This window comes from Lagopus muta, chromosome Z (genome assembly GCF_023343835.1).
Source record: "Lagopus muta isolate bLagMut1 chromosome Z, bLagMut1 primary, whole genome shotgun sequence".
NCBI lineage: Eukaryota > Metazoa > Chordata > Aves > Galliformes > Phasianidae > Lagopus > Lagopus muta.
Window position 1 is genome coordinate 1,507,052 of NC_064472.1, and position 27,376 is coordinate 1,534,427.

At 47.3% G+C, this 27,376-nt stretch overlaps 2 protein-coding genes across 4 annotated transcripts in view; both read left to right on the plus strand.

Annotated features, from left to right (window-relative positions):
* The first annotated feature begins 55 nt into the window (after nucleotides 1-55).
* TXNL1 (thioredoxin like 1) lies at nucleotides 56-14,342 on the plus strand. Of its 3 annotated transcripts, XM_048931640.1 has the most exons (9): nucleotides 57-334; nucleotides 1,804-1,900; nucleotides 2,861-3,034; nucleotides 4,844-4,966; nucleotides 5,310-5,379; nucleotides 6,234-6,406; nucleotides 7,544-7,648; nucleotides 11,455-11,502; nucleotides 14,104-14,342. In XM_048931640.1, exons 1-8 carry the CDS (start codon nucleotides 237-239, stop codon nucleotides 11,479-11,481), a joined length of 867 nt encoding a protein of 288 aa, XP_048787597.1. In that variant the 5' UTR covers nucleotides 57-236; the 3' UTR covers nucleotides 11,482-11,502; nucleotides 14,104-14,342. The 3 variants fall into 3 exon arrangements, with proteins under 3 accessions (XP_048787595.1, XP_048787597.1, XP_048787596.1); XM_048931638.1 differs by lacking the exons at nucleotides 11,455-11,502; nucleotides 14,104-14,342 and adding an exon at nucleotides 7,859-9,243 and having other exon boundaries at nucleotides 56-334; XM_048931639.1 differs by lacking the exon at nucleotides 11,455-11,502 and having other exon boundaries at nucleotides 59-334.
* A 5,826-nt stretch (nucleotides 14,343-20,168) lies between these two features.
* Nucleotides 20,169-27,376, plus strand: part of NEDD4L (NEDD4 like E3 ubiquitin protein ligase) — a 138,044-nt gene continuing 130,836 nt past the window's right edge. Inside the window, exon 1 of the mRNA XM_048931575.1 lies at nucleotides 20,169-20,438. Within this exon, the coding sequence (XP_048787532.1) occupies nucleotides 20,391-20,438 (48 nt within the window). The 5' untranslated portion in view covers nucleotides 20,169-20,390. The remainder of the gene's footprint in view (nucleotides 20,439-27,376) is intronic.

Below are 27,376 nucleotides of genomic sequence, written 5' to 3' on the forward strand. Positions count from 1 at the left end.
TCGCTTCCGGCGTGCCATTTTTCAAAATGGCCGTTCTCGCTTCCCTCCTACTCTCGAATTGAGAAGCGCTGCGCTGCGCGGCCGGAAGTGCTGCAGGGAGAGGCGTGGCAGAGCGCGCATGCGTTGAGCGCGACTCGCCGCGCGGTGCACGCCGGCCGCGCCTTCCCGCCGTGACGCTGCAGATAGAGGCCGGCGCCGCCGCTGTGGCACCTTCTGCCTCCCCCCGTCCGGCGAGGATGGTGGGCGTGAAGCTGATCGCTAACGACACTGAGTTCCAGCCTGAGCTGAGCGCGGCCGGCTCTCGCCTAGCCGTGGTGAAGTTCACCATGCGGGGGTGAGTGGCGCCGTGAGGCGCGGGCCCGGCCGGCGGAGCGCCGTCGGTGTGGGGCCGTGCTGGGCGCTGGCGGCAGGGCCGATCTTCCTCGGGGTGAGGGTGGGAAGGGGAGGCTGAGTGTCCGTCAGCGGGCCGGAGCCCTTTGCTAGAGATTTGAGAGATGTCTGTGCGCTGCTGCAGGAATAGCCTGCGGTTCTTCATGGGTTGGTGCTGCGCTGCCGTTTGCACAAGTTGTCAAGAGCTTCCTATGTTGAGGTGGCTGCATCTTCATGCCCGCAGCGAAGTCGGCTGTTGTGACTCGATATTGTCACAGTGAATAGTAGCTCCTATGATCCCTGCTAAGGGTTTAGTATGCCATCACTATGTCACGTCCTGTGCAGGGACTTTAATGTAGCTGTCCTCCACAGGTGGCACTGGATTTCTTGCATTCAGTTTCAGAGAGTTTACTCAGGGTTCTGCTATGGTTTAGCCTGTCAGCCAAGCACCACACGGCCACTCACTCCTTTAGTCTGGGTGATTCTTACTGTAATATTGTTGTTGAGGCAAAAAAGCGATGTTGTGTGGATCTTAAGAATTGGTATTGCTCATTTTAATGGTGTATGTTAATGCCAGCTCAGCAGATTCCCTCAGGTACTGCTTACCTCTCTTCATGGTGGCCCATTTGCTTGGCTAACTTACCGACTCATCCTTGCAGGGATATCTTCCCATCATGACATCACTGCCATAGGGGCAAGGCCTCTTTTCCAACTGCTTTGCCAATGCTTCGTTCCCTAGGAAGGGATCACAGCTGCAGCTGCTTGGCTTCACTGCCCACTAAGTTCAGGCCCCTGACCACAAAGTTTCAGCACTGGAGCAGCCACATAACAATGTGCTTACTGGACAGTGGTTACAATCTTCTTATATGTTTAGAAGCTCACCCAACATCAGGGTTTAGACAGTCTCTGTCTCTTCTGAATTCTTCCTCTCCCTGCTCTCATTCTTTGAGCTGTTGGACTAGCAGTGGCTCAGTTTCATTTTCTTCCATCTGATTTAGGATTTATTTACTAAATAACCTCACTTTAGAAGGCATTTTTTACCTTTGCTCATAGGGATAACTGATAATGGTGCTGGTTGATTCTGTTTCAGCTGCAGGGCCTGTCATTGGGGTTGGGTTGGATCCACAGGCAGTTCACAGAATTGTATCGCAGAATTGTAGGGGTTGGAAGGGACCTCCAGAGATCATTGAGTCCAACCCCCAGTTGTGGTTGTTGTATATGTACTGCAGTAAAACTCAGCCATAGCTTTCTGTAATTCATATAACAACACAGTAATGATGACGTGGTATTATGTAGCAGTTAGCATTGTGCAATTCAGATTGTTGGCTGTTTTCACCCAACATGTGCCAAAGTAAGAAAATGAACATACTGATTCAGTTTGAGGCAAGAGGTTTTTTTTTTTAAAATAGGTTGAATTTTATTTTGTTTTCACAGATGTGGTCCTTGTTTAAGGATAGCTCCAGCTTTCAATGCTCTGAGTAACAAGTACCCTCAGGCAACATTTTTGGAAGTGGATGTGCATCAGTGCCAGGTTAGTATTCCAAAGCATATTTCAGCTTTTGTAAGAGGAAAATTAGACAATGCAATGACTGAGAAACTGGAAGGAAAGCTGCTTGATCAGTATAGTAAGTGTCCATTTATGTGTTTCCTGATTAACAAGAAATTTTATTGATCCGAAATTATTATATTCAGAGAGATGTGACCGAACATTTAGGAAAATATTCTTGCAATTAGCAGTTTGATATCCTTCCTTATGTGCAGGGCATTTAGCAGTTCCTGCTGTGTGTTCTACTGATGTAACACAGTTACAAAGTCAGTGCCAGTAATTCCTCTCAAGTACTATGTGTCTGTTTTTAACAGACAAGTGTTGCAGAGGAGCTGTTGATTGACTTCAGGGTTGTTAGCAAAAATCAACAGTGGTGTGTTGAAAGGAAGCTTCTTGAACTTGCAAATGTTCAAGAAAAGCAAATGATAATGAAGAGAGATGAGTGTAAAAGTAGCAATGCTGTTTAAAACAACACTGAATTATGGCAAGTTTTGGGAAAAAAAACACCTGGGTGCTACAGATACAGGTAGAAATGAAATAGAAGCCACCTTCTACAGTGGAAGGTTGCAGCCTTCGAGGTGTGCATGAATCTCTTTGGAAAGGGAAGTAACACAGGTGTAAAGAATGCTTGTAACGTGGGAAATGAGGTGATCTTCACCTTCAAGAGCATGTGAGTAGTAGGATTTTTATGATGGACTGACCAACCTAACACAAAATCCTTTGAAAGAATGCCTAAATGTAGGAAAGATTAGGAGGATCTGAAGCATTTCAATTCAAGTTGTTGTCTGACTTGAAGGTTCTTGCAGTATAAGGAAAACTGTGATGTTGGGGCTGCTGTAGCTTGATTAATATTAATGTGTACATTCTCATCCATGTGAAAGTGTTTTCGCCTGATGTTGGTAATAGTGTGCTAGAGAACACTGGTAACTAATTTATGCATTCTAGGGAACAGCTGCTACCAACAATATCTCAGCAACACCAACGTTTCTGTTCTTTCGGAACAAAGTGCGGATTGACCAATATCAAGGAGCAGATGCTGTAGGGTTAGAAGAAAAAATCAAGCAGCACCTGGAGAATGATCCTGGAAATAATGAAGATACAGATATTCCCAAAGGATATGTAAGCATATTTTATCTGAGCCTCTTTTTAAAATTTACGTGACTTGTTAAAACTTTCTGTTCCTTTCCAAACATCTTCTGGTCAAATAATGTTCCTGTAGGGAAACCTACAAGCTCCCATGGCTTTAAGGGACAACATTTGAAAGTTAACCATGCTTACTAAATATGTACGTGACAGAATTGTAAAATATATTAAGACAAATGTCTGCACATAGCCATAAGTGATTAAAACAATGGATTTCATATTTTATGATAAGGATTCATCTGCAGCTTTGTGTTATGTTTCTTTCTTCTTCTCGAGCTTCACAATACGTCTTCCCAAAACATTTTTGAAGTGCAAGATCTTCCATGGTGAAGGACATAGTTAGACACAGCCGTTGAAAAGTTGCTCTGGTTGTTCTTTAAGAAATCCTCTTTGTTATTCTTCTGGTGGTAGGCTGATTTGTAGTTTGGGAGTTTGTTTTTCTTGCTTGCCGCTTTAATGTTCTTTCTTATTTATATAAGAAAACATCCTTTGAAGGAAATAACCTTCATAATAGTTCAGCTGCATAGCAGTTTGCCATGAAAATGGAGGGCCACATGTTCTCAGACAAGATATTTTTAAAACCTTGCATCTAAATCACTTAACTAAAATTTAGTTCTTAACTATTCTCTAATAATTTAAAATATTTTTTCTTGAATAGATTTCTTACCATTGCATGATCTAGACCTGTATTCTAGAAAAATCAAAACTTGATAAGGATAATTGAATTTTTGGCTGAAATCTCAATGGAGCAAAGCAATCCACTTAAATATTTGCTCTCTCAGGAGATTATTTCTCATGTCCTGCTTGTTTTCCTCTTGGATCAAGGCAATTGTGTGCTTCAAATTACAAGCCTACCTGATAGCTGTACTTAGAAACATGTAAGTGAGAGCTCTGATGTGACAAAACACTTTCCTAGAGCCGTTATCTGAGATGGTGTTCTTCAAGCAGTCCTTGGTGTAGTATTACTCCTTAAATGAGATTGCCTGTTGTTTTGCCAGCAGAGTAAAACCCAGTTAGGTGAAATGTAAATTACCAAATAACTAAGTCATGTCACAGTTTAGTGTGCATCCCTTCATGTTAGAAAATCAAACATCTTCAACTTGATTTTGAGCATCTGTAGCAGCCCAAATGACGTGCAGTCCAACACCTGGTTGTTGGTTTTTTTTTTGAGGTTAACTATTTTAAATTCAGTGCTGACAATATCCATTAGACAAATGTGAGCAAAATCCAGATGGATGTTTCTCTTTTTGGTAAACTTCAAAGGCATAGGTCACTTGAATTTTCTTGCAGCTCCTCTCTGTGTTAAATATTCCACTGTATGCATTGCACTTCACTTTATATGGTGTGGGTGGGGATAAGTAAAAGGCAGTAAGTAGTTTAACTTGGAATAACATAGTTCTTAGTGTTATGGGAAGTAGGATACAGGAAGTGAGCTATATTCTCTAAGCAGCCTATTTTTTAATTTACTTTATATTGTGAAGCTACAACCTGAATTGTAATACGTAGTAATTTTAAAGCTAGTATATGGGGCTTCAGTATGAGAGAACATTACTCTCTGGGACCAAACATATATCTGTGAGAAGGGTGGTTTAAGTTGCCATCCAACAAGTTCCTGTAGTTGTTTTTTTTTATATAAATCCCTGAGGTTTTCTGTGTGCTCTGTTTTTTGTTGGTTTTTTTTTTTTTAATAATGAGCTCAGAGAAGAATTTCGTTTATTCCTTCTACTTTTGGGTGAGTTTGTGGCAGATGTGTGCAGTCAGCAATTCTCTTGTTTTTCCTTTCAGATGGACTTAATGCCGTTTATCAACAAAGCTGGCTGTGAATGTCTTAATGAAAGTGATGAGCATGGATTTGATAATTGTTTACGTAAAGATTCTACGTACTTGGAATCGGATTGTGATGAGCAGGTACACTGGATATTAAGATATTTTCAGTGACTGGTTTGCAGGTATTTTTTTTAATGACTTGGGTTTATATTGCTGTAGCAGTGTGAAAAAGAGCGGAGACAGTAGGTGGATGAAGTAAAAGTTCATTGTAGCATTTCCAATTTTCTACACGTTTCTGAAGAAAAGCTGTAAGCAGAGTAGCATTTACTGATACTTTAAAGTGGCAGACTAGTGCATGTATGGAATATAGAGAATGTACACACGACATTTTATTTGTGAGTTTAGGCTTATTTATTGTGCTATGTTTGTTTGGAGAATGAAGAAAACAGTATTTAACAACAAATTTCTCCTCTCTCCCCCTCAGCTGCTTATTACTGTTGCTTTTAGTCAGCCAGTCAAGCTTTATTCTATGAAACTTCAGGGTCCAGATAATGGTAAGTGAGGTATCTCTGTCTCTAACTGTGTCCTGGAAACCTGAGCTTTCTCCACATTTAGTTTAAATGTTGAAAGATGTTACTGTTGTCCCTAGTTCCTTTTACTGAAATCATGTTGGGATTTGCAGTAGGTAAATTTGGTGTAAATCAACAACAAATTATCTCAAATTCTTTAGGAGGAAGTTTTTCACACAGAGGGTGGTGAGGCACTGGCACAGGTTGCCCAAGGAGGCTGTGGATGCCCCATCCCTGCAGGCATTCAAGGCCAGGCTGGATGTGGCTCTGGGCAGCCTGGTCTGCTGGTTGGCGACCTGCACACAGCAGGGGGTTGGAACTGATGAGCTCTGTGCTCCTTTGCAACCCAGGCCATTCTATGAGTCTGTGATGATTCTCTGATTACCATTATTCTGTCCTTGTGCACTTATATTTGGTATGACACAAATAGGGTTTCACTATGTTTGGACTTGCTGTGAGGGGAACCTCTGTTCAGGAAGTCAGTGTGAGAGTAGCGGAAAAACTGCTTAATTTTGATATTTGGTTGGTTTGCATTACAAAATTGAATACAATGTACATAAATGTCACATGTGACACAGAAAAACAATTTTTTTAGACATTTGTTGGATTTGTTACATGGAATTCTGTCACTGAAGCTTAGGCAAGTAGTTCAACTTCTGATATCTTTCACTGTCTGGAGTAGTGGTGTGAGGATGGCAGATCTGTACCTTTTGCATCTCAAGTCTGTGCCTTTTTTTGAATAGCACTTAGATGCTGAGATAAGGAAGGGCTTCTTGAGCAGCATTTAAAAAGAAAAAAACACTAAAGCATCTGAATCCTGCTTCTGTATTTTGACACAGGACAAGGTCCAAAGTACATAAAAATCTTTATCAACCTTCCTCGATCTATGGATTTTGAAGAAGCAGAAAGAAGTGAACCAACTCAAGCCCTGGAGCTAACACCAGATGATATTAAAGAAGATGGCATTATCCAACTTCGCTATGTTAAATTTCAGAATGTTAACAGTGTAACTGTAAGTAAATCCTGTATGATCTGCTGGGGCTGAAAACTTCATAGGCTTCTAGAGCACTGTGATGTTGATTTCTCTGCAGATGTCTTTAGTTGCTCACCACTGATGGCGTGCTGTTTGTTCATGCTCAAAGGATTTCTGAAAGTTTGGGTGAACCAGGGCAACGTGCATGCCATATCTCTCACCCACTATGTGAGAGATGGTTCATTTCACCTCTTCAGGACTTAGCATAGTACTTAATCCTACTGCATTTTTACAATCATACCTTCATGAGAGGCATCTTGTCTTCCTTTGGAAAGATCAGGAGGCAAGAAGTGGTGTGCAAGTAGGGTGCAGATAGGGCACCCTCCTTGCAACCCAAATTTATGCTCTCCCAGATGAAATGGTGATAGATTACGTAGACTTACACCCCACAAAACTATGCTGTTAAATACAAGCCACGTATTTATTATTTAATCAAATCCCGTGTTAGCTTTTGGCCGGACAGTGTGCAAACACTAGGCAAGTGATAGGGCAATCAAATAAAAGTTCTGCTTGTTTGCACTCTGCTTATGTACCCCACGGTAACGTTTCCAAAGTTTCCCAGCTGAACCTGGATTTTGTGTTCAAGAATTAAAAAAAAAAAAAAAGTCATTTTGTCCACCTCGTGACTTTTCAGTACAGGTAATGAAGTAAAAGAAATTTTTGCAAAGACATGTAAGTAAAGCAATCTCTAAAATAAATTTGTAGTTCTAGTGTTTATGCTGTAAAGCATGCAATTATGCAGACTGTAGTACTAACGTATACTTAGAAATGGAGGCCTTAAGACTATTCATATTGAACTTTATTTTGAGTAAGCTTTAAATGAAGAGTGAACTGTGACTTTATATCCTGTTTGATTGCTGAGTATGTCCTCAGATTGGAAATGGAAGTTGGGAAATTCCAAGCTGTGTATGTTTTTAAGTAAACCACTGGGAAAATAACAGCATTCTATGTAATCATTTAAAATAAGAGGAGAATTGCTTCTCCAGAGGGTAATGAGGCCTTTATGATGGGAAAAAGCATTTCTGTAGTTAGTTCAAAGATCTTGAGAGCCTAGCACTTCATGCACTAATTCAGGAATTCAGCACACCTTAGTGCTTGTGTTTTGGGATTTTTCAGTTGTTTGTCCAGTCTAATCATGGGGATGAAGAGACAACAAGAATTATGTACTTCACGTTTATTGGAACTCCAGTCCAAGCAACAAACATGAATGACTTCAAGCGAGTAAGTCTTTCTTTCTTAAAAGTACTTACAAATGTTTTAAATTCATCCAGAAAAGAGTTGAGTAAAATACACTCAGTTGTTGTAATTTTGCAACTTAAGGTAGATTTCAAAGCAAAACATCCAAAACAAAACATGCAGCTATATCTTAACAGCTCTTTGGTCTTGCCTTTGTTTTTGTTCATCGACTGCTTCTTCGTCTTTTTTAAAAAGGTAAGAATGTGTCCATCAACTACTGAAAACACGAGGAACTGTCCAGTTATCTGCACTATAGACAGTGTTGTTTCTTAACAGCTGAGAGATCTGTACCTTGATTTCAAAACTTGTCTGCTGCTGGTGCTCAGGAAGCAGGGAAGCAAGTCTCCATATGAAATAGACAGACTCCTTGTGATTGGCTTGGTGGCTGTTTTGGTGAAGGATTTTATGGATTTTATTCAGTAGGCAGCACTACGTAAACTCAAGATCCAAAAAATTATTGATCACAAGGTAAATATGACATTAAACACACTTTTTTAACACTGAACAGGGAATGGAACAACTTGCTGTGGTATGACTTCAGGCCGACAAATGCTGAAGGATAAAGCATTCTCATTTCCTTTTTTTTTTTGAGAATGTGAAATGGGTTTGAAAGTATTGAAACTTTCAAAGCTACTTACAGCTTTCCTTTAGAATGTAGTATCTATTAAAAACAAACTGCTTTAAGACTTACCCTCTTTACAAAGGCAAATAGAGCTGTAACACCACTGCTTCCAAACTGGGCGGCCCATGCAACTATTGACATTGAAAGACCCAGAATTTATACCACAAGCCACCTATGTCTTCAGAAGGCTAAAAATGCTAACAGTTGCCACGTTATGTACTCTGATTTTTACGTTAAAACTTGATCTAACATCTTCTTCTAAAACTTAATAAAATGAGTAATGATGTTAATGAATAGATGCCTGACAAAGTTTTGCCAACTTACTGAAATATGAAGCCATTGAAAAAGATGCTCTAATATGCTAAATTTAATGGATACCAATTTTAGAAATTTCTAAAGGAACACATCTGTTCTACTCAAAACTAGAGATAGGTTAATTCATTTTGAACCTGCTTGTGTTTTTTTTTTTTTGTTGTGTACAGCCTTTTTTACAAGCACTTAGGATAGCAGGACTGTAGCCTGCAGTGGGTTTTGCCATTACTATTTAATGTCACGTGATTAATCTGCAGTACTTCTCTGTTATTTTGAGGAAGAAAGTAGCACTCTTACACTGATAGTTTCAGTATTTGATCTGTCTCAGTTCCATTTCTCTGTACACTCTGTAAATACTCCGCTTTCCAAAAGTTTATTTTCTAAAAGGCACACTCTTTTAAATCTGTTATTTTTTTCCTTGGATAATTTTGACAGAGGTGCCTTTGGCTAAGCAATGTATAGTTCTTGTGGGATATCATGAGCACTAGTGATTAGTGGTGAGCCACATGATGTTTCCTACAATGTTTTAAATTGTGAGAACAAAACAGTAAATTGGATGCAGTGCTCACATGCTTCCTTAGTCTGAAGCTGTAACAGCCTTATTCCTGTCAGTGTTGGCTAAGGTAGACTTTTTAAGGTCTGTGTGTAGTTCATGCTGAAGTACTTAAGGGTAGTCATTAAACAAAGAGACCCTTCTGCACTAGGAGCCACATGGAGAAGGCAGGCAGCAACAGATGCAGCTCCACTCAGAGTTTACATCTCAAGATGAGATAAATGGTTTGACAATGAGAACGACTGATCACTGAAACAGGCTCTGCAGGCACATGGTGGAATCCATGGGACAGGGCATCTCAGGTGGTCTCATCCTGGCACACTTTCCCCGAAGGGCTGGAACCGATGATCTCTCAATGCCCCTTCCAGCCTGAGTTGTCATTCTGACTTGCACACAGATCCCATGAAGGTATTAAAAAATAGAACGAGTCTTACCTGTTTGTTGTTAACAAGGGGATTTTTAATTCTGTGTTGGTTTTAAATGCAGTGCAGTTGCTTGAAAGCTGCTGTATAGCCTGTTAAATACCACACTAGTTACTGTTTTGGTTTCACGTGTGAATGTCTTTGCACTACTGAGGAATGTGATTTGTGACATTCACTGGAAGGGACAGGGAGGGAAGCACCAGCTTACAGGACCTGTATCTTTCTTAAATGTTAACGCTGGGTAGCACTGCACTGGTAGTATCAGAATGTCTAGAACTGCTCAGAACTTCCTCACGGAAGAGCATACACTGCTAGCTTTTGGGGCTGCTAATCCTTTCCTGGTTGAAGTACTCCTCAACTTTGTACAAAATAGGAATATTAATTTCTGGAACGTGTAGTTTAATGTTAGGATGTTAAAATATGTTGTCATAGCAAATGGGACGTGGAAGCCAAAGTACTCAGGAATCTGAACTTCTGTTCCTTCACTTCCACTGGTCCTGTCAGCTGTGGAACCTTAATGTAGTGTTGAGTGTTAGTTATATTTAGGCTGACAGATCAACAGGGAAACCTCATGTTTCTTTTTATCTTCTATGACTGACGAAAAGACCCACTCCGTACTGCTTTCAGGTGCCTCACTGCCTTAACTCAGTCCACTTATGCAATGCATATTTCTCTTCTAGTTATGGTAGAAGCAGTATTGAAACATAATTAACAAGAGGGGGCGAGTGCTTTTTCCCCTGATATTTTTTTTTTTTGAAGAGTTTGTAAAAATCACTTATTTCTAGATGGAAGCATTAGAATGTAAAAGTAGACATGAGCACGAGTCCAGCCATGCTTTTGTTGTTCAAATCATTGCTGCTCAAGTGATTCTATACATTTCTTTTTCAATTTAGAAAAAGAAACCCACCACTGAGCAAAACATTGGTTTCAGTGATTCTGCTGAGCATCAGGCCTACGTATTTTGGTACCTAGATGTAGTGGGGTGTGAACGCAGGGTTGGTTGTAGCAGCTCATTGTTCAGCAATTGGTTATTAAGGTGTGTGACAGCAACCACTGTGTCCTTCAGTCTAGGAAGGTTTGAATTTGCTCATGTTGCTCTCAAACACCACCAGGGCTGTAAGCATGACCTCTTCCTGATCAGTAAGACTGCTGAATTTGATTTTCCTCCTCTGGGAGGAAGGAAGTCTTTGGAGTTGCAGGAAAGGGGGTCACAAGGGAGAGAAGTTGTATGAACTGACTGCAGAACTGTGAGGTAAGAGCTGAAAGTGATGGGGGGAACAGCTCAGGCTCTTTGCCCTACTTAAATAAAGGGCCCCCAAAAGCAGAAGATTGCAATTAACATTTTCTTCCCATACATATTTCACATTCTGAAGTAATTTTTGAAAAGCCTGCTGTAAATGTACGACTTTTTAATTTAAGCCAAATTATTTCTGCTTCTCGTCTTCATGAGATCTGATTTGAGGCAGAATTAAAGAATCCCAGCCCTATACCAGACTGCATTCAAGATATAGGAGGTTACATTTGAGGTTTGTTTCCAGTGCCCATAGATGCTTCTCAAACTACTGAGAGGCCAGCAACTGATGCTGAGTGACATCCGTGAAGTTCTGTGACCTTTTGACTCCTGACTGGGAGCTTAATCATAAATCCTGTGAGCCAGGTGATGCACTTGTAAATTTCATTAATTGTGGAAGACTATGCAACTCAATGCCAATAGAGTTCTTGTTTATGTCTGGTTTAACTTCGCTGCCCCTTTTTGGAGGCTGGGGATATGGGCAGGTGGGGATTTCTTGGTCTCCTCCTGAATCAAGGCTTTTCAGAACGACTTACTGCTCTCCACTTTGCTGCTGTTTTTCTTGTAACACTTTCTTTGTTTGTTTTTCAGCGTAACTTCCCATTTCTAAAGAACTAAAAATGCAGAAGACATTAAAAAGTAATAATCAGATTGGTGTGGTGTGGCATACTCCCTTTCCTTGCTTCCTCTGCTTATCTAGCATCTCTTTCGCCCTTTTCACAATCTCAGCACTGATGCAAGACCCATGTCTGTACCTTCTGCAATCAGGGACGGCCTTCTCTACCTTCTGATGCATCAACTCATCTGTCTTCTTTCTCTTCCCCCATCCAAATCTTATCTTAAACACTTCCCTTTCTTACAGTTTCACAAACTCTGTACTCTATCCCAAAGTTGACATTTTTAAAAGCACACCATCTAACACTTTTACAGCTTTTTTTTTTTTGTCTGTAACTCATTTTTCAGCTTGATTTGAATTCTGTAATGGAGTTTGTGAAATGCTCTACAGAAAACTTGACTTTTGTTTTTTCTTTATCTCAGTCAAGATTGATGTCCGACTTTGGTGTGACTGCAGTAAGAAGTTAGGCTGCCAGTTTCTCTTTATTGTTCCCCACTTTGCTCAAAGGAAATTAAGCAGGGAAGGCAGAGTAAGGAGCTAAATGGTGTTTGTACAGGGGTGGCCTGATCATGCTGCAGCAGCGTGAGTCCAGTTGCTGGACCTGCTTCAAAAGATTCCTCTGTTGTAGGGGAAATGAGGGCTGTGACCAGTATCTTGGAGCGTGCTAAGTGGCAGTTATGTCTGTAAACAGCTGGAAAATTGATCCATTCCTGAGAAAAGGATCAGTGATGATTGTTTGGTGCAAGTTTGTATGCACACTTTCTTCTTGGGAAGGTACAGTGGGATGGTCAGAAAATGTTTCTTTTACCTGTGTTGACAAAGTACCCGTATCAACATGATTAATTTTCACAGATAATTCACATGGGCGTGTTGTCAATTCCCACTTCAGACTGGTATTGCAATACTTTTCACTGAAGTTATACACTTGCTAACAGCTAATCTTTAATCTTCCAACTGTTTTTTTCTTTTTTCTTTTTGGTTTTTTTTTGGGGGGTTTTTTGTTGTTTTTTTTTTTTTTCTGCTTTTCTGTGTCTGAACACAGTTTGCTTTGGAAACACAAGGAATAAATACTGCTTCTTGTCAGATTAACTTTTTTTTTTTAACTTGATTAATTGGATCTTAACGTGAATGATTGGATTTCTGATTTTTTTTTTCTTAAGTTGACAAGTTGAGTTTTCCTGACACTGAGCATTAAGTTGAGGTCACAGCATGGTGAAGGGCTTCTGGTCAAGGGTTCCTGGGAGATGAAATTGGTCTTTTGAAAGTGCTTTTCATCAGTAGATACGAATTACTTTCTGATAGTGATAACTCAGTTCACCAAAAGCAGTTGGATACTCTAAAGACAAATTGAAGTGCTCCCTCCAAGAAGTGGAAGAAAAGGGGAAGAATTGGGAAGAATATTTCCAGAGGTGGGACTTCTCTAAGTCAGGGCTGTGGAGGTTTCATCCTTTGTCTCTGGTATGGTACTCCTACAGTTCTGTATGTCAATATTGCCTGTGGGAATCTTGTGTGGTATATTGTCATTTAGTTGCAGAGGTAATTAACACTCAACATACTGGCTGTAGGAGTCCATCAGAGCACAAGAGAGATTTTACTCCTTAGTTTTCAACTTCAAGTAGTAATTGGAAATCCTATCTTCCATTAATGTAGATTCTGTAACCTCTATTCAAGCTAATTCAGACAAAATGTTGTCGTAGCTCCAAGTGCTACTTTGGTTAGATGGAAATGAGTTGGCAGTTGGTGTCTTGACAAAGGTCTCCTGCAAGAGAGAACAAGTCCAAAGTTTTAAAGCTTCCTTCTTATTCTGTTTTGACTTAGAAATGGGTATTTAATTTTACAGTTGGGAAGAGCACTGGGATTACCTTTTCAGAAAAATGACTAAAATTGCATCACTTCCTGCTGTCTGATGCTTGTGTCCAGTATCTGTAATGAACGGGACCCAACGCCCTTCCTTAATGAGCCATGCTAACTGTAAGCTTGTATGGCAGAATATAGAGTGCTGGTGTTTTCCTTGCTGTTGGCTGGCAAATCTCACCGAAGTCTGGTGGTGGCAGTGGTAATCTCTGCAAATGAGAAGTGCTGAGATGGCTGGTGGGGTTTGTAGAATTGGAGATTAGGAGTAGTCTTCATAAGGAATAATGTTTTCACTAAGAATAACTGAAAATCCAGATCTCTCCTCAGGTTTGAGCTGCATGGTAAGGTAGATGCTGTCAGGCACTTACACAGTAGGGTCACCAAGGGAAAGGAACAAACATTGTTGGAGTACCCCGTGGTTCTCTTCCTGCTGTGTTATTTCACAGAGCATTCTGAGGTCCAATGCTGGGTGTATAACATTTCTAAATGTGATGTGTTGTGCAGTTCCTGTCTTCTAACTCTTCTCAAGTGAGGCTGATAATTTGCTGCTTTTATTCACACTGAGGATAAGAGTTTCTTGTGTCTTGCAGCCCTCAGCACCTCAGAGGGATTCACAGCTTCTTCACTTGCAGCAGTGCATGCTCAGCTGCACTAATGTAGTTGAAAAATGTTGTGGTTGTTCATTTTTTGATGCTGACTAAAAAAAAGAAGTTCAGTGCCGCTTGCTGGGTTCACCACTCATTGCCACTGTCTGTCTTTTCCTCTATCAGGTAGTTGGCAAAAAAGGAGAGAGCCACTAAGGATGTGCAAGACACTGGAAGGCCTTACTGCAGCCAGCTGAGATCTTCACTTCTCTCTACAGCTCCTGGATAATTGCTTGACCATAGCCTGAGACTCCATTTAATGCCATTACCAATAAATCATTGTTTTTGAGATGGAGTTTCGGTAGTGTTTCTGTTGTAATCCTCATTACCTGTATTTGTAAATAAAATTCATTACTTTTGCCAAGTTTAAATTTGTTGTTCTGCTAACTGTGACTCTTCCCTGTTCCTCTCGAACTGCCCAGCTGGGCTGCAGTGGCAGAGACAGCGGATGTTGTGGAGCTCCTCTTTGTAGGGAGTGCAGGACGAAGAGCCAGAGATGGCTCTTCACTGCCGTTGGAAGTCCAACCCAGAGCAGATTTGCTGTGAGATGAAGGAGCTCAGCGTCACTGTTTGCACAGCATGCAGAAATTTCTCAGCTGGGCACAACGCTGCCTTGTTTGGGGAATTTCCACTTCCCACCTCCAACAGCACAGGATGGGACCTGTGGGTCTGTTCCATACAGCATGCTGGTGTGGGCTAAGTATTTTAATTGGCAGAATTAAGTTGGTTACATTTGTAATTGCTGTAAATCCCACTGAGGCTTACATCCCATCCTCTGGCATTCCTTGCTTGAGCACAGAGAGGTGGATCTTTTCTGGCATTTGTACCATCAGCATTCTGTTAGCACAGACCTTTCTCCAAACAGAGCTGGGGACTGGCTGGAACAGCGCTGTGTGAGGCACCATTTGGAATCTTCTCACTCTACCTGCCCACACTGAGTGCTCCTCTACCCATCCTCTGTTTAACACTGTGTGATGGTGCTGTGGTTTCTTTCCTACTTAAAAACCTAATGTTTTGTTTCTGGGGGGGCAGTAGGGCATTAACACTGTGCATAGAACACACAGCCGTTCTTAAACAGAACTGAGGGCAGTGTGAGTAACTGTACCTGGTGATGGCTTTGTACACAAATTACCTTTCAGGTTCTGGTTTAAGTGCCTCATTGCAAGCACTGCTCACCTCATGCTTGATAACCCAAGAGCTGTGACACCCTCGTAGTTCTCAGCTTTGTGTCAGATCTGTGTTGTCAATGCGACTCTTCTGTGACTCCGTCAGTTGCATGGTGCGTACCTGCCGAACAGTACTGCAATAGATCTGAATCAGTGGTTAGAGGGAACTGGCTGATGTTAGAGCTGATGGAAGATTTGGTGTGGAATTGTGCAAAAGGAGCTGTAGGTCATGAACCTGGAGCTCAGGTTCGATGCTGCCTCTGAAGTTAGTCCTATCCCTGAGCAGAGCTCCCAGCTGCTCACGCACCTCGCGTCCTTCGTGCTTTCTTTCTGCTTGGTGTGATGTGGATTTATTTTATCATCTGTGGAAATGAGATAATGAGTTTCTATTTTAAACTGAGAGCTGACGAGACAGTGGGATAAAATCTATAACTTTCCGTTACTGCTTTCACGAGCCGTTAGGCACAGTGGGACCAGCAGCGCCTTGTGAATTGCGTGTTTAAGAAGTCCCCTTTGGACTCATTAAAAGGCAGCAATAACTTCTCAGCAGACAGATAGGACGAACCCCACGTGCAGCTTGTGTCCCATCGTGTTCGCTGTGCTCCTTCCTTCCTGTGGTGCTGAGCACGGCTCTGCATGCAGCAGCCCTGGTGCTCTGGCAGCACCATGAGTCAGGGGCATGGCCACAGCTCAGAGACCCCCAGGGCCATCAAGAGAACATCATTGGGAAGGCTGCTGGCAGCAGTTTATCCTCATAATGCTGTTCAGTAAGCCAAAGAAGTGGCTTTTTTTTTTTTTTTTTTTTTTTTTTTTTTTTTTTTTTTTTTATCTCTGAAGGAGCATTTTCTGCTTAGGCTGTGGCTCCGTTAATCCATTCAAGCCAATCCTGCAAAACTCATCTGTATCTTTGAAGATCACAATTTATTTGGGTTTTCTTTGTGTGCTGCCAGTGCATGGTGAAAGGTATGGGGATTTGCAGTGCCAGTCCACGCGTTGGCATTACAGTGACCTTCTAAGGAGCATTTCCTAATATTTGAGCAACAGCAGTACAGCTAAGTCCAACAGCAAAGCAAATAACATTTCCATCGAATGGCAATAGCTGTGCTTTGGAAGTGTAGCGTGGGTACAGACAGCAGAAATAGTGAAGTCGTCGTAGCCTCAGCCTGCTCACGAGGCTTTCACTCGTTGTTACTCAAGTTTCTTGTTAATTGCACAGTAAAGGCTAGCTCATGTTTTTGCATCAGACAAGAAGTATGTATGGTTTTTCCAGGAGAATGATGCCTCCAAGTCCCCAACGGCCCATACCAGCCTGCAGTGGGGACCCCAAGCAGGACTTCATCACACAGACCCACGCTGCACGGCTCCCTGGAGATGTGGTGCTGTATGAAATGCTCAGCAGTCAGTGTGAAAACAGAGGTGTTTTCATAGCTGCATGGTGCGGCAGAAACACGGCAAATGCTTTGACTTAAGCAGATGCTTAAACTCATCTCTCTTCAGCCAGGCACTCAGTGTTTGGCTGAACCTGGCAACGGTTTGGAGGGGAAAGTGCTGTTCTGTGGGGTGCATTCCCCAGGTGCCACTGATCTGAAGGACGGTCCCACGCACCTGGCAGTCGTGTGTGCTCTGCCTGCACTGCACAGCGGGCCTCTGTGCCGCCTGGTGCTGCTGTGCAGGTTGGGGAGCCGAGTTAAACATTCAGTGCTGCGTCCTCAAATTTCTGCAAGTGGAATGGAAATTAGGAAAATGAGGCCAGGAGAATCTCAGCTGCTTGCAAATGGTCCACTGCTCACCTGCATCAGAAGCCTATGCTGTGAGGCCTCTGTTGGAGCACATCGCCCTGCAGGCAGTAGAGACAAAAAGCACTTTTCTGGTGAAATTCTTCTGCCTTTTCTCAAATGTCAGATTCAGGGTGAGATGAAGTGCATTTCAAAAGCACACAGTCCTCTCCTTGGGGATAAAAGGATCCTGGAATGACTGATCCAAAACGTTCCATCCCTGTGTCTGTAGGAAATGGAATGCTGGAGACCAGCAGGAAAAACACTTATTGCAATTGTCACAATTGGGACATTTAACTGTAATTGGAAATAATTCACTTTCAGCACAACGGGGCTGTGAGCCTCCCTGCACTGGGGGAGCTGTCAGCTCACGGACTGTGATAAATGCCAACACCAGGTACCAGCAATTCACTGTGTGCAGCACAGAAACACACAACGGGGAAGGCCAACAGCAGCACAGAAGTTTCACTGCAGTGTTACGTTTCAACGTGAGCTAAGAATGAAAGAAGAAACACATTTCTGATTTGAATGAATGCTGATGATGCAATGCAGTAACAGAATGTACCCAGAGCGTGGGGAGCGGGACGGGGTGTGGGTGCCTTCTGTGCTCAGAGAGCACTTCATGTCTGACCCACTCCTCCGCAATCTTCCGTGCGTGCTCCAAGGAAGAGATTTAAAATACCTGCTTGAGATTCGGTACCTTCTGTGGGGACCGTGGGATGCACCAAACACAAAGCAGAAGCTTCGCTGGCTCTAATTTTGCTATGCCATACGGCAGCACTGAGCAAAAGGTTGGAGACCTGGGTGCTGCTTTCCCTTTGTTATACCTGGGCTTATTGCACGGCTGCTGAGGTGCACGTAGCTGCATTACCTCTATTTGCAGTGGCCCCTTTCTTCCAAGCAAAAGAAAAGGTAAACAAAAAGCTCAAATTAGTGTACAGCAATTAAGACACCATCTCCCTCTGTGCCTAGCTGGTGGCTCTACAGGTGTGTGTTGGGAGCAGTTGGGATCTCTTTACATGCCTAAAGAGCTGCCTGTTCCCCATCCCTGCAGCTCAACGTGCTGAACAACACGTGTGCTCTGAAGACAGATGCAAACTGATTTTGCCCACTGCTTTGCACTCGATGGAGCCCATCCCGTTGGGATGATGGCAGCACATGGATGAATCAGCTAACAGCGAGGCTTGGGTGGTGGGGCAGAGTGTCATCTGCAGCCCTTGGCCCACTTGGCCCAGCAGCAGCATGCTTTGAGCTCTTTTTTTCCTTCTTTTTCTATTTTTTTTTTTCCCCTTTCTTTTCCCACCCCCCTTTTTTCCCCTTTTTTCCTTTTTTTTTCTTTTCTCCCTTTTTTTCCTTTTTTCTTTTCCCTCCTTTCTTCTTCTTTCTCCTTTTTCCTTTTTTTTTTCTTCTCAATTTTCTTTTTTCTTCCCCCTTCCCCCCCCCTTTTCTCTGTTTTCTTTTTACCTTCTTTTTCCTCTTTCCCTTTTTCCTTTTTCCATTTTCCCTTTTTCACCCTGACATGATTTTCATGACACACGGGGAAGCCAACCCTTGATAGAAGAGTTCTACCGCATTTTCTTGCTCCATCACCCCCACATCAGAGCTGCTCGGCCGGCCTTGCGGCTTCCATTGCCCACGGACTGTGGGTTCATGCAGGGAAGCAGAGGAAGCATTCTCCTTTTTTCCTACAGACACTTGTGCAGGAGTCGTTCGGGGATTTGTGATGAATGGGCACAGGGCTGCTCACATCCCTGACACACCAAGCAGCATCTTCAGATGGGAACTGCCACCCATAATGTACACCTAACCTGTTTTTACTCTGAGAATTTTAAATAACGAACAGCCTTCGTTGCATAACGAGGCCACTATAAATCATCCGAGCTGCACCTGGAGACTTTGGACAGATGAGTTACATCCCCACAGGGCCGTCTGCTGCTCCAGACACAGCGCTGAGCACACGGCAGGTGATCCCCATCCAGGTGTGGCATCACAGCCCTGCAGTGCATTCGGGTCGGCGTGAAGCTGAGCGCTCAGAATCTGCCGTGCCATCAGAGATCCAGGGCGCACACACAACACACACACAGGTGTCCCTGAGGGAGAAGCGCTGCGGGGGTTTGTGTGCGTGTGTTTGATGGAACGGAGCGACCGCTGGGCGTGTGTGTGAGTGACGGAGCGCTGTGAGCTCCGTTTCAGGTGCGTGACACAGGGATGGCCACGTCCAGGTGTGTGACACGCGAACGGCCATCTTTGGGGTGCGGCAGCGCAGAGCCATCCCTCGTCATTGGCTTTGGCGTTATGTCCATGTCAGCGCGGCGGGACACTGCTGCCCTACGAAAGAATAAATGGTATAAATTGTACGGGAAGCAGCTCTCACCTAACCGCGGCTCGATAGCGCCGCACCTTGCCAGGAGATAGCAGGCGGGTGATAAGGGTGGGAGCAGCAGCGGGCGGGGCCGGGCTGGATGGGGCCGGGGGACAATCGAGGAAGGAACAGGAATCCAATAAGGAAGTAATTTGGAGCTGAAGCGTGCCTTGCTTCTGCTAGGACGTAAGGCAGCTCCAAGTACCCAGAACGTTCCGATTCCTCCAAAAACACTCTTCGAAGCAGAGAAAAAAAGGCGAGCGAAAAGTCACGGACTGGGAGATGTGTGAGCAGCATTCTCCGATCCCGTGGCGGGTCACAAAAACGACACAAAGCAAACGTGGAGCTCGGACGGGCACACGGCCCAACCGCGGCCACAGCAGCGACGGACCCGGCAGAAGGGAAGCGCCGACTTCCCGGCGGCACTCCTGCCCGTCCGTTCATCCCCCAGAACGACCGCCCCTCGGCGTCGCTCCCCACGGGCCAGGCCCGCCGCCGGGGGCGCCGCACAGCCGCGCAGCGCCCCGAGGGGCCGCGGCCGAGAGCTCCGGGCGCGGCGCTGGGACCCCCGCGGGGCGGACACCGCCCCCCGCCCCGCTCCCCGCCGCCGCCGCAGGGGGGCGCCGTGTCCCTCCGCCGGTGTCCGCGGCGGCGCGTGGGAGGGGCGGGGGCGGCGGCGCGCGCTTTGTGCGGCGCTCGCGCCTCCTCCGCCGCCGGGGGCAGGGCGGCCCGGGCCGGGCCGACGCGGGGCTTTTCCGCCCCCGACGATCGCCTTCGCCATTGGGGCTGCGCGGTCCTTTCCCCGCCCCCGTGGGCCGCGGCCGGGGCTCCCCGGCGCGGGGCGGGCGGCGTCGGCGCGGCTGCGGTGAGCCCCAGCCCGGCCCCGGCCTCGCGGCGGCGCGGGCGGTCCCGGCGCCGCCCCCGGCCCCTTTTCCCGGCGCTCGGCCGCACCGCCGCCCTCAGCCGCCGCAGCAGCAGCAGCAGCTGCAGCAGCAGGAGGAGGAGGAGGACGAGGAGGACAACGACGACGGCGCTCCTGGGCCGGGGCGGCGATCCCCCGCCGAACCCCCTCGCGGAGCGGGTCCCGCGGGACGCCCGCCCGGCTGCTCCATGGCGACCGCAGCGGTGGAGCCGGTGTACGGGCTGGCGGAGGAGGAGGTGGGTCGGGTCGGGTCTGGTCCATCGCCCCATCCGTGGGGGAGGGTGTGGGGATCTCACCCCCACCCGGCGCGAGCCGCGGGCGAAGGTCGAGGGTCGATGCGGAGGGCGCCGGGAGCGGCTGTAGCGCTGCCGCAGTGCCTCGGAGCGGTGCCGGGGCCGCTGCTCGCCCCGCGGGGTCGTACCCGTATCCGTACCCGTACCCGTATCCGATGCCGTGCAGCACCTGGCGGGTCGCGCCCCTGCGCGCTCCCGCGGTGTCCAATCCGCACCCCGAGCGGCGCTGCGCTGCGAAGCCGAGGGGGTCCGCGGCCGCTCGGGGGTCGAGGGCAGCTCCACGGCCCGACTCCGCCGCTGCCGGGCTGAAGGCGCACGAACAAAGCGTGCCGTGTGTCCGGCGCGAGCGCTGAACATCGCGGACAGTGCGCGGTTTCGCTTCGGTGTCCCCGAGCCGGGAGAGAACGGGCGATCCGCGGCGGAACCGAGCGGCGATGGGAGCGGCACGGCGGCCCGGCTGGGCTGAGCGCGGGGCTGGCGGCCGCTGCCGCGGGGCTGGGGCTCCGCACAAACCTGCCGGCTGCGGGCGCTGCCCGGCTGCGCGCCGTCCTGTTGGAGCTGCGCCCAGCGCGGATGGCCGTGGGGTTGGCGGCGCGGTGGGTGCCGGTGGAAGTGAAGCTCCCCGGCTGGGGTGGGCGTTTGGAGAGGGCTTGGGCTCCGTGTGTGATGCTGTGTGTGGAGTGAAGGCGGAGAGAGGAGAACGCGGGGTCTCCGACGCGGGATCCCGGAGCGCATCGCTGGGGGTGGGTGCGGGACGCTGTCGGCGAGTTGGGAACGTGGAAACCTGGGAGCAAAACCACCAAATGGGTGTCAGAGAATGTGCTGCTTGGCTGCTGCTGTGCCTCTGTCACCGACACCTCTGCTCCCCGCCTCCCTCCTCGGCACTGCTGTGATGTCCCACTACAGCGATGGCTGCGGGTCGCCCCATCTCTCTGTGCCCGTGCACCAAGAGTTGGTTCTCTGTGCTGCTGTCGGTGGGCAGAGTAGGGCAGTGGTACTCTAAAAACACGAGAAGAGACCACAGATGGTAATAGGTGAAAGAGGAAAAAGGATGAGGGAATGCACAGGGAGCGGAGGCGGTGCTGTGCAGCCCAGCAGAGCCATCGCTGGAACGCAGAGCCCCAGAAGAGGAGAACCTCCTGAGGTTGGCTGCAAGCTCCTGCAGGTACGTGCAGAGCAGCCGAGCCACACGTGTGTTCTGGGCTTCACTGAGTGTTGGCTGCAGAGGCCAAGGGCTGCCCATTAGCCCAGATGGGTTGGCCTCATCTGTTCTGAAAAGCAAGATGTCTTTGCTTGTCCTGGGGGGCCAAGCCATGTGCAGAGTCATTTATTTTTATTTATCCATACCTCAGTCTGAAATATAATTTGCTGTTCCCTTTTATACTTTGTACTTTATGTAGTTCATTTACAAATGCTAGAACTACTTTGTTTATAAATACCAGGCTGCCTGTCCCAGTATTCTGTTTGGAAAAGCAGATGCTTAAATGTGGGATAGACTGGCTTGATATGCTTCCCATAAAATGTTAATACCTCTTACAAATAATTAAGCAAAGGCTTAATTTCCACATAAATAATGTACATGTCAGCAGGACTTAGCAGGTTTGAAGGCAAGCATGTACTGAAGCATTGGTCGAGTTGGTGTGCAGAGGCATCAGAAATTGCCCCAGCTTCTAGCACTGCGTAGGGAGGTCCTGAGCTGCTGAGTGCATCAGGACCATTCAGCTTGTGGGATCGTTAAGGCTGGAGAAAGCCTTCAAACCCTGCTCATCTCACTGTGCCCACCGACTGTGTCCCCACAGCTCCTGCGCAGCTCCAGGGATGGGGACTCCACCCTGCCCTGGGCAGCTGGGTGCCACTGCATCACCGCTCTTTGGAGAAGAAATTTAGTTGAAAATGCAGTTGAATAAATAATGCATCCTCAGAAAAGAACCTTGAGGAAAGTATTTTTTCATTGTAACTTTTGAATGTGTGAAAGAAAACAGCATCTTGTCTCCTTCCTGTGTCCTTATCTATCTTGTGGTAGAAGCGAAGACATTCCTACTGACTGCTCTCCAGAGTTCCAGTGCTCTCCTGCTTGCAAGTTCCATTGAGCTTCTGTGACTTGAACAGACCTGCCGTGGTGATGCTGTGGCAGTGGGGTGTGTGTGTGAGAGAGATACACTCACGTGTTCTCAGTGGCTTTGTTGCTGTGGGATGGTGTCCCCAGGGGTGTTTGCCACCCTTGTTGTTGTTGACACCCATGTGTGGGATGGGCCGTGAAGGCTTTGGAAGGAGCATGTTATGGCACGGGTTACCCATTAACTGGATTGATTAGTGAGGAAAAAAAGGCTGTGTTTTCTCTGCTTGATTCCCTGACAAGGCAGAGTTTTGGTGGAGCTCAGCACTGCATTCCTGCAGGTTTGCCTGGTGGTCAAGCCATACATTTCCTAAGCATACATTACTTGAAATGAGCGTGGCAAGGCGTTGTGTGTGGGGAAGAATCTATCCACCATGGCTGAATGGGATCAGAGGCAGCGTGTGCTGGCATTGCACTGCAGTGCCATCAGTGCTGTGCCCCGATGGTCCCCATCCAGAGGAGCTGCTCTGTTGTTGAATAGCAGCGTTGTGTTGCTTCTGCTCTGAGCTCATCGGTTCTTTTTCATCAGAGTGAGGAGGGCACAGCAGTGGCGTTGGCTGGTATCAGCAATCCTCAGCATTTTTGCCTTTCTCACTCCTTGCGTTTACTTTTTAGAAGGAAAAGCAAAACCCTCCTGAACTGTTCTTATAGACTCCAAGAGCATTTGATCGCCAGCACGTAGAGCTTGAAATGACGATTAGGAAGTACAGATAAGGAAGCATTCCTCCAGCGGACGGCCCTGCCTGCGCACCAGCGGCGGCTCGGCAGCGAGACGCATCGGCTGCGCTTCTCGCAGCCCCGGGGGGGGGTGCGGGCTCTCCGTGGCCTCGAGGCTGGTGCTGCGGGCCGGCCGTTGGAGGGCACTGTGCGGTGCTGAATGTCAGCCGGCCCGGCGCTGCGAGGCTGTGCCGCGGTGCTGGGCGGCAGGAGGTCCCGCTGCACCGGGATGGCGGGCACGGCCTGTTGTCGTCTTTGTTTTGGACACGGAGCCGGTGATGGTGGCTGTACCATATGAGCTGACGAGGGAAGTGGTATCCTAGGGTGGCATGGGATGAAAGAGCACGGCGTTGTGGCTCTGGGTTGGAACACTGTCTTCCGGTGATGAGAGGTCCGATGGGGTGCTGTAATTATCCCTTGAAGGCCAGATGCAGCTTCGTGTGCCAGGCAGGCTCACCCAGGCTGGATGTGGCTCTGGGCAGCCCGGTCTGATGGCTGGTGACCCTGCACATAGCAGGGGGGGATTGAAACTAGGTGGTTGTTATGGTCCTTTTCCACCCGGGCCATTCAGATTCATTCAACCTAAGTAATAGGTTTGAAACCCTGGAACTGGAGGGTGAGGAGGCTGAGAACAAGGTGGTGGAACAGCCTCTGAGCTTTGCTAAGGAGAGGCGGTCGGCTCCACGCTTGAAGACCGCCTCTTCTGGTAAAGAAAGGAGGGTGATAGTTGTAGGAGACGCCCTTCTAAAAGGAACTGAGGGCCCGATATGTCGTCCTGACCCCACCCTAGGGAAGTGTGCTGCCTTCCTGGGGCACAGGTCAGGGACATCTCTAGAAAGCTGCCTGGGCTTATTCGCCCGTCTGACTACTACCCCTTATTGGTAGTTCAGGTTGGCAGTGATGATGCTGCCAAGAGAAGCCTAAGGGCAATCAAAAATGACTTCAAAGGTCTGGGGAGGTTACTGGATGGTGCGGGAATGCAAGTGATCTTCTCTTCTATCCCTTCAGTGGCGGGGAAGGACTCTGAGAGGATCAAAAAGGCCCTCCTAATCAATAAATGGCTTAGAGGATGGTGCAGGCAGAAGAACTTTGGTTTTTTTGATCATGGGGCAATTTACTCGGCTCCTGGCATGACGGCTGCAGATGGAGCTCAACTGTCTACAAGGGGTAAAAGGATCCTAGCCCAGGAGCTGGCAGGCCTCATTGAAAGATCTTTAAACTAGGTAAGAAGGGGGAAGGGGACAAAATGAGGACTGCTGAGGTTCAGGTAGTTCAAGGCCCAAAAGTGAACTTGATGGGTGACGAGGGTGGAGTTCGAAGGGATGGAGTGAGGCAGGGGAATGCTGCCTCCCTGAAGTGTCTGTACAGCAATGCGCGCAGTATGGGAAATAAACAGGAAGAGTTGGAGATCTGCGTGCGGTCACATGGCTATGATCTCATTGCGATCACAGAGACGTGGTGGGACAGCTCACATGACTGGAATGTCGTCATGGAGGGCTATGTGCTTTTTAGGAAAGATCGGCCGGCGAGGCGGGGTGGTGGAGTTGCTCTTTATGTGAGAGAGCAGCTAGAATGTATTGAACTCCACCTGGGGGAGAGTGGTGTAGCAGTGGAGAGCTTGTGGGTAAGAATCAAGGGGCGGGCTGGTATGGCTGACACCGTTGTGGGTGTGTGCTACAGGCCCCTTGATCAGGAGGAGGAGGTTGATGAGGCCTTCCACAAACAGTTGGAAGCAGTGTCACGATCCCAGGCGCTGGTGCTTATGGGGGACTTCAATCATCCAGATATTTGCTGGAAAAGCAATGTGGCCAGGCATGCGCGGTCCAGACGGTTCCTGCAATGTGTTGAAGACAACTTCCTGATGCAGGTGGTGGAGGAATCGACGAGGAGAGGGGTACTGCTGGACCTTATTCTCACTAATAGAGAAGGGCTTGTCAGGGAAGTAAAGGTCGGGGGCAGCTTGGGTTGTAGTGACCACGAGATGGTGGAGTTCAAGATCCTGAGTGGAAGAAGTAAAGCAAAAAGTAGGATTGCTATCCTGGACTTTAGGAGAGCCAACTTCGATCTCTTTCGGGGCCTACTTGGAGCTGTCTCATGGGCTAGGGTGTTGGAAGGCAAGGGGGCCTGTGAGAGCTGGTCAGCATTTAAGCAGCTCTTCTTCCAAGCTCAGGATCGGTGCGTCCCTGTGAGGAAGAAATCGGGAAAGGGTGGCAGGAGAGCTGTGTGGATGAGCAAGGAGCTCGTGCACAAACTCAAAGGAAAGAAGAAGGCCCATGAAATGTGGAAAAAGGGTCTGACTACTTGGGAAGAATACAGGAATGTTGTCAGGGTCTGCAGGGATGCGACAAGGAAGGCTAAAGCCCGTCTGGAAGTAAATCTGGCAAAGGGGATAAAGGATAATAAAAAAGGTTTTTTCAAGTACATTAACAGTAAAAGGAAGACTAGGGAGAATGTGGCTCCCCTGCTAAGTGACGGGGGTGTTCTGGTAACGGGGGATGCTGAGAAGGCGGAGATACTGAATGCCTTCTTTGCTTCTGTCTTCAGTGAAAAAGCTCCCCCTTGGGAATCCGAGACCCTGGAGATTAGTGAGAGGATCTGGGGAATGGAAGACCCCCCTTCTGTCAGGGAAGAGGTGGTCCGGGAGCGCCTAGGCAACATCAATGTTCAGAAATCCATGGGACCCGATGGGATTCATCCACGGGTGCTGAAGGAGCTGGCAGAGGTGATTGCTGAACCGCTTTCTGTCATCTTTGAGAAGTTTTGGAAGACGGGGAAGGTGCCTGAAGACTGGAAGATAGCCAACGTCACCCCGGTCTTCAAAAAAGGCAAGAAAGAAGACCCAGGCAATTATAGGCCAGTCAGCCTCACCTCTGTCCCTGCAAAGGTGATGGAACAGCTTGTACTGGATGTCATCTCCAGACAACTGGAAGAAGAGGAGGTTATCAGGAGTAGTCAGCACGGGTTCACAAGGGGGAGGTCGTGCTTGACCAACCTGGTAGCCTTCTATGATGTTGTCTCTGGCTGGGTGGATAGGGGGAGAGCAGTGGATGTAGTCTACCTTGATTTCAGCAAGGCATTTGATACTGTCCCCCACGACATCCTTACAACAAAGCTGAGCAAGTGTGGGATAGATGAGTGGACAGTGAGGTGGGTTGAGAACTGGCTGACTGGCAGAGCACAGAGGGTCGTTGTTGGTGGTGCAGAGTCTGGTTGGAGGCCTGTAACCAGTGGTGTCCCCCAGGGGTTTGTGATGGGTCCGGTCTTGTTCAACATCTTCATCAATGACCTTGATGAGGGGATAATGGCCACCCTCAGCAAGTTTGTGATGATACGAAGTTGGGAGGATTGGCTGACACGCCTGAAGGCTGTGTTGCCATTCAGCAAGACCTGGACAGGCTGGAGAGCTGGGCAGTAAGAAACCAGATGAGGTTTAACAAAAGCAAGTGTCTTGCATCTGGGGAGGAATAATTGCATGCACCAGTACAGGTTGGGGGATGAGCTGCTGGAGGGGAGCTCTGCAGAGAGGGACCTGGGTGTCCTGGTGGCCATGTTGGCCATGAGCCAGCAGTGTGCCCTTGTGGCCAAAAAGGCCAATGGCATCCTGGGGTGCATTAAAAAGAGCGTGGCCAGCAGGTCGAGGGAGGTGATCCTCCCCCTCTACTCTGCCCTGGTAAGACCTCGTCTGGAGTACTGCGTCAAGTTCTGGGCTCCCCAGTACAAAAAAGACAGGGATCTCTTGGAAAGAGTCCAGCAGAGGGCCACGAAGATGGTGAACGGCCTGGAGCATCTCCCCTATGAGGAAAGGCTGAGTGAACTGGGTCTGTTCAGCATTGAGAAGAGGAGACTGAGAGGGGACCTGATCCAGGTCTATAAATATCTAAGGTGTGGGGGGCAGAATGGCGAGGCCGGACTCTTTTCAGTGGTGAGTGGAGACAGGACAAGGGGAAACGGCCAGAAACTGCAGCATAGGAAGTTCCGCACAAACATGCGCAAGAACTTCTTTATGGTGAGGTGACGGAGCACTGGAACAGGCTGCCCATGGGGGCTG